Source organism: Struthio camelus, chromosome 7 (genome assembly GCF_040807025.1).
Source record: "Struthio camelus isolate bStrCam1 chromosome 7, bStrCam1.hap1, whole genome shotgun sequence".
Taxonomy (NCBI): Eukaryota; Metazoa; Chordata; class Aves; order Struthioniformes; family Struthionidae; genus Struthio; species Struthio camelus.
This window is the reverse complement of record NC_090948.1, coordinates 17,514,709-17,528,555: the sequence shown is the minus strand read 5'-3', so window position 1 is coordinate 17,528,555 and position 13,847 is coordinate 17,514,709. Positions and strand designations below refer to the sequence as shown.

Below are 13,847 nucleotides of genomic sequence, written 5' to 3'. Positions count from 1 at the left end.
AATACGCCCTGAGCACAATTTAAAAAAAAAAAAAAAAACAGGATTTGACCCATCATGAAGGGCACTGATGTGCTTAGTACTTTCATAGGAAGGAAAGTAAGAAGCAGACGTGGTTCTTGAACTCAGCTCCAGCTCCAGGAAGATTAAGTCTCGGGCTTCGCCCTTCCCGTGAGCAACGTCAGGACAAAAGGACGCAGTGGGACAGCTAACTTCAGGTTTCAAAGCTCTTACTTGTACTTGTGTCTAAATGAACCGAAGCCCAGTAAAACCAGTTTGTTCAAGAAAATTAATGAACGCATTTAGGATGTTATTTTTGTATGTTTCCGTGTATCGGTGTACACATACTTTGTTCCCATTTAGGTAAATCCTTCCATGCACTGCAGACAATAAACAAATCGTTTTTAATGTTACTATACATATACATCCTTTTCTGTTCATGTTTTTAGCAATATGAGTTTCCTTGTCAGTGCAAATCAGCACTCATTTACTGGCATCCTTAGAACTCTGCACGCTTTTATATTAACTGATAATTTCTACCAGTACCAGAATATCCCCGTTTATTTTCTTATTCTGCACTTCTTCATTAGCCTACACAATTCTAACCAGCACTTTGGTCTTATGATCCATTTGTGATTGCTCAGTCTCTTATTATTTATATGCAGTTATCGTACCATGACACTAAGGAGTTTGGGGGATAAAAAAAGTCACAGAGGAGATATAAATGACTAAACTGATACTGTGGCTTCATCGAGTATTTAGCAGGAATACTGCCTGCATTGACATATTTCTGAGTAAAGTCAGTTATACTTAAATCTCTTTCTGACCAAAAACAGATATAAGGTACACCAGCTGCAAGCAGATAATATCCACATAAATAAGGAGAATATTCTGTGGAACAAAAATATGTTAGCTATGGTCACACAGATCAGTGTAATCCACTGACTTTGTAAGCTGAGGATATTGGTAGCTTACTATCTCTCTTCCTGAGAGGAGCAGTAGCTTCTCCTGGACCTGAATTTAATCCGAGCTGGAGCCCACCTCGCTGGTAGCAGAGAGGGGCTAGGGCTGGGCAGACAGCCCATTCTGAGCACATGTGCCTTCTCTCACTTAGGAAGGGAAGCCGCTCTCAAGTTATCTGGCAAAGAGCTGCAGGTCCAAAATTGGGATCAACACTTCCTGGGTCATCCTAAATTATTCCTACAAAAATGCCATGTCTCACATAACAACCAGCTCTGCATTTAGAAATGCCATCAGTAAAACATATTTTTCAGAGTCTCATCAGAGTCCTTCAGTAGTAGGGCGAATATATATTTATCCAAGGTTTCTGGGACAGCAGTGTTTGCATGCCTGAGCTGTGGCGTGCATATGCAGTGATTCTGACCTGCCTGAAAGTGCTTGACTTGCTCTGCACACGACAGAGTGGATTTGTGTGTGCACTCCTCTGGGACTTCCAGATAAACGCAGAAAGTCCTTAACATCTGCCTAGTCAAGATTTCCAGGCAGAGAAGAGAGCAATAGTCTGACTGTGACTTTGCATTACTGCAGCTGAGAAGAAACTCTGTTCAAACCAGAAAGAGGAGATTCATAGCTTGAAAGTGCTTTAGTGTTGATCTCAACTACAGCAACAGGATTTTGTAACGAAATTCTATCTGCAGTCTACCAAAGCACATCTACTACGGTAGTGTCAATGCATCTCTAGCACCAGAAAGGAGTGACAAATGAAATAACTATATGTGCAGTGGACAATAATTTATTTTTTCATTAAGCATCATCTTAAATGAGAAGGGGCTCCTTTACTTATTGTCAAGACTTTTGCTGGTAATCTTCCCAATGACAATGTAAATACTTTAAAGCAGTTGTGTCAGCAGTTGAGGCAATTACAATAAAAACGAACAGATGAAATAGGTTTAGGTTAAAGGGAAAATAAACTAAGATATAGGTTTCTGTCAATGTTTTATGAAATGGATTCAAAAACTGCACATGCTGTGAACTCTTATCAAACAGGCTGGTAGTCTCACCACATGTTGGGAATGTAAGAGATAACTGCATGACCTGAGAAACTCTTTAGCCAATAATTTTTAACTGATTATATAAAGGGATATAAAAGCTTTCATTTAAAAACTCTGTTTCTGAACTTAAGAGCCATTGCCTAGCACTGACTCTGTAAGTTTATTTTCTGTCATACACATGGAGCTGAACACCTTTTCAACATGCAAAATATTTTCTATTTCAGAGTTCTGAAGTTACCCCAGGGAGAGAGATCTGTATTCCCCCTCCTGGTAACTCCTGAATATTTCAAATATATGCAATGGTCTGATTCAGGCAAGGAAGACGTTTGTTACTGAGATCTGAGGTGCATAAAGCTAGCTGTGCTGCAGGGCTATACAAATCAGCCTTGGTACAGTAGACAACATGGGTCTTCCAACACGGTGCATGTGGCCTTCTGATGCATGGAACTGACCTTTCAGATTCCTTTTCCATTACAGTTCTGCCAGGACCAGTTCAGTGACCTTTAAGACCCAAGGCAAGCAGCATTTATTTAATAATTCCCTTGTGATCTTCTGGTAGGTCATATGATACTTCATACAGTAATAAGGCTGGCCTGTGCTTTTTGGAACAATTTGAAAATCACTAGAATTTGGTATAGTTATTGTTTGGGAAATCAGGGTAAATCATGTTTTTAAATAGACACGGTATCACACTGAGGACACGTGAACACCAGCATCCGGGTTTGTAACAGAGAGTCAGGAAGCCTTGCTTGTGAATACCCAGAATTTATAAACTTCACCTTGGGCCACAAAAAATATTATGCTTTGCCTACTTATGTCATAGAACAGCACGTATCGTCATATCAGTCATTGTCAAATGTTAGAGAAAAAGGTCCAGTGAAAAAACATTTGTTTTCATTGCTGTTTTTCAGATACTGTGTGCTGTTATGGCACAGTCTTATTAGACACAGTTTCTCTACTTACTATCAAAAAATGGACGTAGATACTTGTTGTATCCCTTAATTATTTTATGTACAGTTGGAGGAAGAATTTCACCTTCTCCTTCAGCTTCAGAAATCTGCATTGACCTAAAAGAAAAGAAGAAAATGAGAACGTTTTAAAAGAGCAGTCATTAGATATATGAGATGGCATTCCAGATCAATACCGTATCAGCGTCAAGGCTTCTGACGATTACTGCCCATCAGACAACTATGACAAAGTGTCTGTACGCTTCTATTTCACAGATCACAGCACAATAGAAAATAACATTCTAGAAAACATCACATCTAATAAAACTATGTTAATCTCTTTTTTGCAAAAATATCAGGTTTATGCCTTAAAGTCTGGCATTTCTTAACATTTCACCAGAGAAAGTAGTTCAGTCTTAACACTTTTTCTGGAAATAGGGCAGTATTGTTATAATCTAGGAAAGCAGAAGGAATGTTCACTGTTTATTCCAGCATTCAAAATTAAGCTTCTTTTTATGTAATGAAACACATTCAATTTAGCTCCTGGAGGAAGATCGGGACCAGTATGAGAGATTAGCACATTTTAAAATCCTGCTTTTACAACACCATCTTTAAACAGGTTATAGAAATAATCCTGTCGAGCAAAATCAGTAAAGCATAGCAAGAGTGCAAACCAGTGTGCTCAGAAACAACTGCAAATACAATATACAAAAGTTAAAAATAAAATAGTAAATACAAACCTTATTTTTACACTAAGACTCCTGCAACAGCCTCATCTGGAGGACTAGTTATCAGGACTACAGGCTGGGAAAGAAACATGCCTGATTTGTGATTCTTCATTCAAGCCACCTGAGGTTGTGGGCTTTTTCTGCTTTCTTTTTATGTTTTGTTTTTGTTCACCCCTTTTTATTGGTCTTGATGGTTAGCAGTTGTTGGATGGACAGGTTGGGCCACTAGAGACTGTTGCATGGTTAATAACAGCCTTACAGTTAAAGGCATCACAGGTTTGTTCTTAAATTCTGCCTCACCCCTAAGGCTGGTAAGCAGAGGCATGACTGTGGTTTAATTATTAAGGTAAGAAACAAATAACTGATTCACGTGAGGAAGCACAGCTGATGGGGAGCAGCAAACCTCTATAAAAAGCCTCAGGGCCTCTTGGCCTCTCTAGCCCTACAGCAGGAGTGGGTGCTGCAGTGGGGGTGCAGCTGAGGAGAGGAGGCAATGCATGAAGGGTGTAAGTACAAAGAGACAGCTATGGAAGTACCAGGGTTTTGTGATTTCTCCCAGTCTTCCCCCCAAACCTGCTGACTCCTCCCAGAGCTGAAACTTCTGTTTACCCTTTTGAACTGCATTTCTGGGCCTCTTGTAGCCTTCTGAAGCTTGCTTCCTCAAATTGGATATTACTATGTTTTTGAAAAGCCTTGAGCTCTTCTGTCAGGAAGCTGTGAGTGTTATCCACTGGGAATAATCCAGTATCTCAGCTTGGCAAAACTTAAATGTTACAGTAGTCTCTCTGAATACAAGTAGCCCCATTGTATTGTACTTCTAGATGTGGTGTTCTCTGTGGTCTCTTACTGCTCTCATTGTTGTGTAACTTTTTCTTACCAGTTTCTATTCTCATAAAGGTAGTTGTTTTTCACTAGCACTGCTGTTATGTATATAGGTTATATTTCAATCATCCTGTTTACTTCCCTTTTTTTGTGCCTGGCTGTTTGTTTATTATTAGTGAGATGTCACTGCTTAACTTTCACTTCAATTAAATGTGGTCTTAAGTAATGCTTGGATGGAAATAAGGAGTGGTTTTTCCTGCAAAGTTAGATATCATCTAAAGAAACAGGCACAGTTAAATTGAGTCAAGTGTAAACAAATTGCCAGTTTTGTGTTGCAAAAAGTATAAGAATTATAGAAATGTACTTGAATTTTAATTTCCTGAATACTGTACTTGTAGTAGATTTCCTGCTTTTGCAATTTACATATGATTTCAGTTAAGTGTTCAAGGCTTTTACCGCAAGGGTATAAACTGCTCTGCTGATCAGTATGCAATTACAAATTTGTCAGATGTTCTCCTTGTTAACAGCCATTTTGTGAAATACATCTTAAGTATTTAAATAACTCCAATTACTGAGGTGCTTCATTTAAATCACTTGTGGTACCCTTTGAGATAACTCTTGACTTCCACATGATGTGTAACTTTACCTTCTTAACTACAACTAATCAAAGACCACAGAAATATTGATGTGGCAAAGTTGCAGTGTGGTAACAGAGGCTGTGAACCTGCTGAGCACTCTTTGAGAAGTCCTGTTGCAGGGAGCCATACGGGGGAGGAAGCTGATGCCTCCTAAGTGTGAGCATGGGGTGTTGCTGGGTCCCCTCCTCACTGCTGGTGTTGAAAGGCAAGGGACCTACAGCTGCTACATGCCTTGAGTGTTTTTCCTTATCTTTGCTTTAAGGGAGGATCTCCTGTTTGTTTCTCGGGGCAGCTGTAAGCTCACTCTCTTACCGATGAAGCAATCTGACACATCCCTGTGATCACTGCATAAGGCTAAAAGTAAAAGCTGAGACGTTTAGTGCTTCCATTTTTGTTAATGTATTTGAAATAAAAAGGTACACATTTAAGTACATAATTGCTTTGAAAAAAGCTGTCTCAGCTGCTGATGACAGTATAAGCTTTTATAGGAAAAATCTGAATTCATGTTTATTTGACAGCCTGCAGTACCTATCTATTCTAGGCTGTCAATGTATAATATGGGTTTTAAACTTTTTGGTCTTACTGAACTATGCTTGCTTCTATAAAAGCTCCACTTCAGTAATTTCATGTTACCCATTCTTATGGGTCTAATATAATATGTTTACAGGCCAGGTTAACCCTGGAAGGTGCAATAACTGCTCGTTATCTACAGTACTAAGACACAGTCAAGTGTCTTAGTGGAATCAGGTAACTTGTGGGGGGGAGGCACCATATGAAACAAAAGCACATTTGACACAGATGTGGGGGAACACTTTTCCTGGCTCTTTTCTGTGAAGATTTATGTATTGTGAAAGAGGCAGCAACACCTCGGAACTGGGAGAGACGGCAGCGGAGTGAAATGCCAAATGCACTCTGAGCAAGCATTTGAAATGTGGTGCTGGGGGGCCACGGTGGGGGGGGAAGTTTCTGTCAAGCAATCCGTTTACAGATGCAAAGAAAGGTGCTAACTCTCCTGTTTCACATCTGATGTGCTCAAGGATATGGGCTTTCGTACAGTCTCTGTAAACCAACTGCAACTGAGAATCACCAACTTCTCCACTTAAAACAACTTACTGCTACAGGGCTCTGGTTAACTGGCAAGGTTGAAATGGTAGCAACACATCACTAAACAGACGTAGGAACTAACTGTAAAATGTGAATGCCTTTAAAATCTGCTTAAAAAAAGATTGACATCCTACAGAATTTTCCAGATCTGCTAGTATCCTTCAGTTTGAAAATACTTTTCCTGACATGAATAGGTGTCTTAGGATCAAGCTGTGTATGTTTAAGCTGACTCTTGATAATGGTTCAAAGTTGAAGCAAGTTAATGAATAGATCTTAAACTTTCACTTCTATTTATTAAGAAAAATATTTCCAGGAAGCTGACCATCCAGGCAACTCACTAGCTATCTGAGTGCCTGTGTTTGTGATGTGACCTCATGTCAAGCACCAGGTGTGAAGTGAAATGTCATTTAGTGAACTATAAAATAACTTGGTCTGATACCCCATATGTGGCACACATGATATTCCAACCATGGATCATGGTAGTGAAGAGGTGGCTCTAGCTGCCTGTAGTCTTGCAATAAATAGGTTTAAGTATGTGATTCAGTGGAAGAAACTCACTAACCAAATCTTAAGTGTGTGTTCAGACATTAGCCAAAGCTGACACAAGTATGAGATCTGACCACCCTGAGAAGCATCCTGGACCTTGTGTCAGTGCCCTCTGTTGCTTAGATCCCCTCCAGAAGCCAGTAAAACTGGCAGTTTGTAACTGTTGTCTAGTTCACAGCAGACACTGCTGCCTGGTGGGGTAAATGTTACCAGTGCATTGTGGTTCTGCCTCCCCTCCCAACCAAGTGGGAGACTTATTTTAATTTTAAAAAAAGCCTGTAGCACGGTGAGATAGCTTTCTTTGAACCAGAGCTTTTGCCTAAGCTTCCTGACTTTTGCACTGGCAGGGGGAAACCCCTTCACCCAGCTAAGCAACATCTCACTGTGAGCTAGCAGATGGGAGCAGTGCCTCCTCTCAGGGGTGTTGGAGCCTGTGTTTGGTTTTGGGTGCAAATCACCAGTTCAGCCTGATGCTGTACACCTGTGTCCCAGCTAAACAGGTGCTGTGAATGCATATAACTTGCAGGAGTCCATTGTCTGCATTTGGATACTCTTGGCCATGTGAAGTTGTTATCAAGGTCTATCTGATAATAAGGAGTTATATACTGCAGGCTGAGCTTCTCAGGGAAATTTGCCTCTTTCTTCAGATGCTTCTGAAATTTTGTCTGGTCTCTTAGAAGTGTTTTATTACTGCCAAGCTCCTGAATCAGCAAGCAATTATGGTATGTAGCTGGTCACAGCTGACAAGGAAAGAAGGTGAAATTAGAGAGCAAGTATGCATTCATGACAAAAATGTCCCTGCTACACTAGGGGCATAAAAAGAGGGATGTCTTAAACACCCCAAAATGGAGATTCTGTAGTTCTACCTACCCTCACAACCGAGTGAATTATTTTTAAAAAGTTTTAGCTATGCTGTGGCTTGGGCAGTCATGTTCCCATAAACTTTAATATCTTGACTAAGTGGGGAAGAGTCTTCACCAGCTTCATCAGTGCTCACACAGCTGTAACTACTCTCACTGCCCACCCCAAACCTTAAGTTTTTGTCATGGCAAAAGCACTGCTAGTAGGATTATAAAAGCTAGAAGGTAAAACTGAGCTTTCCTAAAGATTTCACAACTTAACCTACAGAGAATAGTAAAAACATGTTTTAACCAGGCAATTATTTTTGAGACATTTTCCCTTAGCAATGAATGCAGAGATGACTTTACTCTCTCAAGCTTCTCGTACATCTAGGCGAACTGTGCGCCTTTGTCCTTGGACAAGGCGAGGACCATGCACCCTGCTAAATTTGCTAGGTGTCTGGTGCCTTGAGAGGCAAGATTCAACTGGCAAGTAGATTTGGCTTTGTTGCCTGGTCAAATATATGGTTTTAATTATTACCAAACTGATTATAAGTCAATGGAGGAATAAGCATGCTGAGGAAATAATACTCTAGCAAATACTTCTTACCTACACAGCACCAATAGAAAAAGGGCTTTGAAACTGCAGTGATGAGGACTGCACATTGTCAGGTGTGGCTTTGAAAGTTCCTGTAGCTCCTAAAGGGAAAAAATCCACCGAGTGCAATGGTGATGTCTTACAATACATATCTGTATTCAAAATTTAAATTTTCAACACTGACTGGGAAGATGTTATATATTGAACAACTGCAGCTATATATGTACTAGTAAATATCTACAACAAAAAACCTCAAAAGACACGGCAGCATTTGCTTCAGCCTGCCAACAGAAATTGCATTCCAGTTTACTACTGTTCTTTTTGGCATCTGCCCTTCAAATATCTGGGGGAAGTAACTGTTTTGCAAAGTAACTGCATGCTTTGGGGCAATTATGAACAGTTTGCGTTTTGCCTTTACATGAGTATAACATACCAGTATATTCCTTTGAATGTACAGTAATCACACCATGATTTTAGAACATAATGTTTTACTTAAGAGCAACATCTCTGGTATGTGTAGTAGCAATACCTGTGATACAGATCTCCTGTTAATGAGGAAAGTAGTCACTGCAAATGAAGATTAAAATGAGATGTTTCTACTTTGAGCTATAGATAATCTTTAACTTTTAACAAAAACCATCCACATTCACTAAAGTTTGGCTGATGCAGAATGTTTTCATCTGAACGTGAAACTTTTTTGCTTTTGTCAGTAAGATTCAAACCGTAATGACTATTCTAAAGTTGTTAGCTCCATAATCCATTTCCTGACTTCTAGATAAAAAGAATATAAAAGCAGTTTAATGCAGTCATACAACAGATCTGTAATTACAGGCTGTGCAGACTCTTACTGTATTTCATCACTGACACATTCTTTAAGACATGCTTCAGAACTTTAAGAGAAACTGCATGACAATGTTACCTACCCAGAATCTGTAAAACAACTGTTAGTGCTAGTAAAATGTCTGTCTTGGATATTACGAAGAATCACATGATACTATTTTGAGTGTCCAGAATGAATTTTTCAGAAGTCTCTTGCACTCTACAGTTTCCGAGTAAATTTCTAATAGAGCTTGAACAAGTTTCACATAGGTGTCTTACTCTTCAGCTGACCAGCACTAAATGCTAGCAAGTTTCCATATCCAAAGTAACTTTTGCATTAGTCCATAGTCTAATAAGCACAGTAATACTATTTGCTTAATGTGGTCTGAATGGTATCCAACTTATGTTGTCACTTTCACATGTAAGTTGTTAATGTCTCCAATCTGAAATGAATGCCATTTCAATGTCTCTTAAAACAAGTAAAAATTCAGTATCTTGGATATCTTTAGCCTACACTAGCCTGGTAAATATTAATGTCAAGATAAAATCCAACTCCTACACTGACTTCCACAGAAAATCACGCATGAGGCATTAGGATAGCCTGTAATAAGGAGATACAGAACAAATGAGCAGACAGTGTTGTTGGAACATTGCCCTCAAAATGTTAATTCTGTAACATGTTTAGTTCATATCACAGTATCTCTTGTAGACCTCATTTTGGATGGATACTTTATTCACTACATAAATCTCACAGCAAAATTACTAAAAATATTCTTATCTTTCTATTTCTATACTGCCAGGAAATTTCTTACCGACTATAAGTAATTAATAAGGCTTCTCTTATATTTAGCTTTTGAAATGTTACTACCTGCTCTGACTGTCTTAGGATCCTTAATAGATTAAGGAAACCTGCAGATGTTTCTGTACTTGCTTGTCAGTAACTCTTACAATACAGCAAATCAAAGTGTGGATGAGTGCTTGAACTAATTGCTAATCTCCTTCTAAAGCAACTGGCTTACCTTCAGATTTCATCCAATTTCTAACTTAGCAGTTTTATGAGGAAGAATTGTTTAGTCTCTTGTAACACATGAGAGGTCAAATCCTGTTCTAAGGTTATGTGAGCTAATTTTGTTTGCTGGAGAAGGTAGAGCATGGAAATAACAGAAGAAGGAGAGGACCTCTTTTCATATAAGAAACCTTAACCAAGAGATAACTACCGTATAGGCTGGCACCCTACCACTGCAAAGGAGCAGATCTCTGCCAGATGAGGAACAGAAGTAGGTAGCAATCTAACTCTTAAGCAGCTTCATATATGATACTTAAACTACATGTATAAATTGCTCCATATGCATGTACCTTTCCTGCTGTCTTTTTTTAAAGGGCTGACTGAGCCCTATTGTTCCACTGGAAAGCCTGCCTCTTGGCACATTTGCACATCTGGACTCTTTCCCTCTCATGCATTTCCTTTACCAAACGTTATACACTCATAGCAGGATTGCTTTCTACATATGTAGACCTTATTAACTATTGGTATTTAAAATTAATTCAATGAGATGCACAATACTTTCCTCATAAGAATTCTTTTTTTAGAAGAGCTTGGGGTGGTGGGGTAGAACTGTTCTCTGCATGGACTATCAGATCATTCCTTCTTACCATAAAGATTAGGTGTTGTCTGGATTGTTGTGCATATAAGTGACATGTCTCCATGTTCTAAAAATATTAACTGAGGCAAAGGTAATAAATATCTGCACCAGTATCCCATATGATAGGGAACACCTTTTTTACTCTGACTCAGATCAGATTAGGACTATGGAACAGTATTTAATGTTTTGGCATTCCTCTTGACCTCAACATTATCTCGGCATGAGTGAAGCAAGTTTCTCATAGTGAATTATGCAAGTCTTCACAAACTTCTGAGAATAAAGTGATATGACACATGACAGCTGGCAGAAGTAGTAGCAGTATCTTAACTTCACTGGAAGTGAATTTTATGCAATAAACAGAAGGATGACATGCCCACTCTACTGAAATATCTGTATTATCTGCAAGTGGAAGCATGGAAAAGGCTGAGATAGACACTTTATCATATGGTAGGGGCTGTATGCCCAAAACTGTGGTTGTTGCTGTAGGCATCTTGAACTGCTTGTAGGATTATCTAAAATTCCTTTTCAATAGTTGCAGGATCCTGTTATCACTATTTTCTAGATTGTATAAGCTGAGTTAGCATTGCAGTTGCATGTATTTGACTTTTGTATTCAGGATGCAAGTGCCTGACTGAAAAGCAGCTAGAAATTTAGCTGGGATTCAGCCACGGTGTACCAAGGATGCACAGCTACCTCCCTTGCTTTGCATTGTCCCATTTGCACTGTTCACTACAACTGTATTGTAGCCAATAAGTCTCATGCTATTTACTCCATCCTCTATTAGACCAGTGTGAATTAATTGGTGAGAGAATGCTGGAATTGGCTAAAGCTAATAAAAACGCAGTTGGAGAATGGGAGTTGATATATGGAAGGCAGTCTGAGTAAGATTCAGAAGTGCAAGACTTACAGATGATAAGCTATTATTGCCCCAGAATGGCACTGTCACTTCTGAACTCTATTCATTCTTCACTTCTGCAGACCACTGGATGCTATAGTATCTTCACTGGCTTCTCTAGTTCTTCTGGGAAGCCTTCCTTGTTCTTTTTTCCAAGTTGTATGAGAAAGTTCTGTTTATGCCCTTCGTTTGCTGCCTGTGCAAAAGTAAAGATAAAGGGAGAATGAGTGACTAGTTCATCACTTGGAAAAAGGCAAATGCACGCAACTGTATTAAATGTACTCACTGAAAATTGACGTTTTGTATAAATCATGACATGTGTCTTCATATTAATCTAGCTGCCTGCATAGTCCTAGTTTTGTGATGTTGAGTCTATAGGTCAGGAAAAACACAATGTTAGTTTTTCATACATTAATATTTTAATCATACAATAAGATCAGCTAATACTGAAGAGAGGTTTGAGTGAAGAGTGATTAAAGCAGTGTACCTGTTAAGCTTTGTTAGTTTTTTGAATAGGGTAAATTAGAGAAGGAATAAAAGCCAGCAGGCAGGAAAACTCTAGGTCCAACTGCCTGATTTACTGGATGAGGGACTTACTGAAATGGGACCAACACATGCATCTGCATCCTTTTATAGGAGAATCCCTCTTATTTGACTGACTGACAAGCTGGCTCTTGACATACCAGCTAACTTGTTTCTAAGCCCCAGGCACATCTGTTCTTGCCTACAGCGGCATACGCTATGCAGAGTCTCCTTGGGCAAGTAAGCAAAGCTGGATTATTTCGTTCACACAAAGCAGCTGTCTTGTCATGTAGTTGTCTTAGCAGAGACTGCCAACACAGGCCATCCATGATGATAGTTCTTTTTTTAGAACCTGGACTGATACTGACTTCCTGCTGTTGGCTGAAGTATCTAGCAATGCTCACAAAATCAAATAGTGGATTCCAGTTATGCTCTGTCCTGATCAATGCTATGGTCATATGTGCGAGGTAGTACAAATAAAGGCTGAAAATGAGTGTTACAGTGAGGAAAAAAATGACATTGTTGCTTGAATCTATACAACATCTTTCAAGTTGTGTGCTCTGACTTTCTTGATCAAATGTTGTTCCACAGCAGAAAGTCATACTGTTAAAATAAGTAGAAGGAATTAAAAGATTCACCAGAAATGAACTTCTGTTCTTCTGGTGTAATAAAGCCAGTTGTAAATGAAACTTCTAAATCCCTTGCGTGTGTGTGTATATCCCTTATGTACAGAGAGTGTTGTATGAATGTGTATCCTGAATAAATATCTAGATCAACAAATTTATTTGCCTTAGCCTATTGAATTTAGCAAGGCAAGATTTCAGACTATGTCAGCAACAATTCAGTGATATGTAAAATCATTTGGTATACTGAAACATGTTAACTGTAAATTACTTTGTCTCCAAAAATACACTGGAAGGCCTTAAGGTAGGCTGAAGAAAATGCATTGATGCTGCCACTGTAGTTTTGTTAGTGTCAATACTCCTATCTCCGGAAGGAGTACTGAGCAGCAGGATGATGACTAATACACTATTAGAGATACTTGCTGTTCTGGATTCAGGACCGTATTTCAAACAATGTTCTCTGCATTATCATAAGCATGAAGATTTTGGAATAATTAAAAATAATCCTATTCCATATAGGAAACAATACATGCCTATCTCTTATGGTATCTACTCTGTACATTTTGCATGGATTCATACACATCTTGGGTTAGCTGGGAAATTAGTTAAATATTTATGTTGCAGACTTTTTTGGAAAATTTCAGATTTATAAGAGTATTTAGGGTGATACAATTCTAGGAGCTATCTTCATGAAACAAGGGAACAAGTGTCAGGTGTCCTAACCAGCATTAATACTGGACTGAAATGTGAATGTTCACAGTAAACAGTACTTCAGTAATCCATAAAAATTGTAGCGACATATTACTCAGAATGGATTTGAAGAAATTAATCTCTTCAAGAATAACTGTCTACTTGCAGATAAATGGGGGGGGGGAACTGCTTAATATTACAAACTGCTGATAACCACTGAAGTGTACCACAGTTTCTTTTTTAGTAAATAAGGCAATGGATTAAATAACTTAGCTCCATTTTGTTATCAAATCAGCTTTTAGATGACTGATACCCAGAAGTCCAGCAAATAGTGATGTTCAAGAGCCATGAACTTACTGACTTATTGCCATTTGTACTTCCTGAAATTAATCGGGAGTTTGGGGTTGTTAATGTATCCGATACA

General features: G+C 38.8%; 1 protein-coding gene across 9 annotated transcripts in view; it reads right to left on the bottom strand.

Moving 5' to 3' along the window:
- Positions 1 to 13,847, bottom strand: part of LOC104145964 (gamma-aminobutyric acid receptor subunit pi) — a 72,318-nt gene that overhangs the window by 56,736 nt on the left and 1,735 nt on the right. For 4 of the 9 annotated variants that reach the window (XM_068949975.1, XM_068949971.1, XM_068949973.1 and 1 more), the window contains exons 2-5: positions 11,875 to 11,960; positions 11,601 to 11,784; positions 8,244 to 8,332; positions 2,973 to 3,076 (exon numbers count right to left, since the gene is read on the bottom strand). In XM_068949975.1, the coding sequence (XP_068806076.1) occupies positions 2,973 to 3,076; positions 8,244 to 8,299 (160 nt within the window). In that variant the 5' untranslated portion in view covers positions 8,300 to 8,332; positions 11,601 to 11,784; positions 11,875 to 11,960. Of the gene's footprint in view, positions 1 to 2,972; positions 3,077 to 3,696; positions 3,781 to 8,243; positions 8,333 to 11,600; positions 11,785 to 11,874; positions 11,961 to 13,847 lie in introns of those variants that run through there. The other 5 variants (XM_068949972.1, XM_068949967.1, XM_068949974.1 and 2 more) reach the window with 3 other exon arrangements.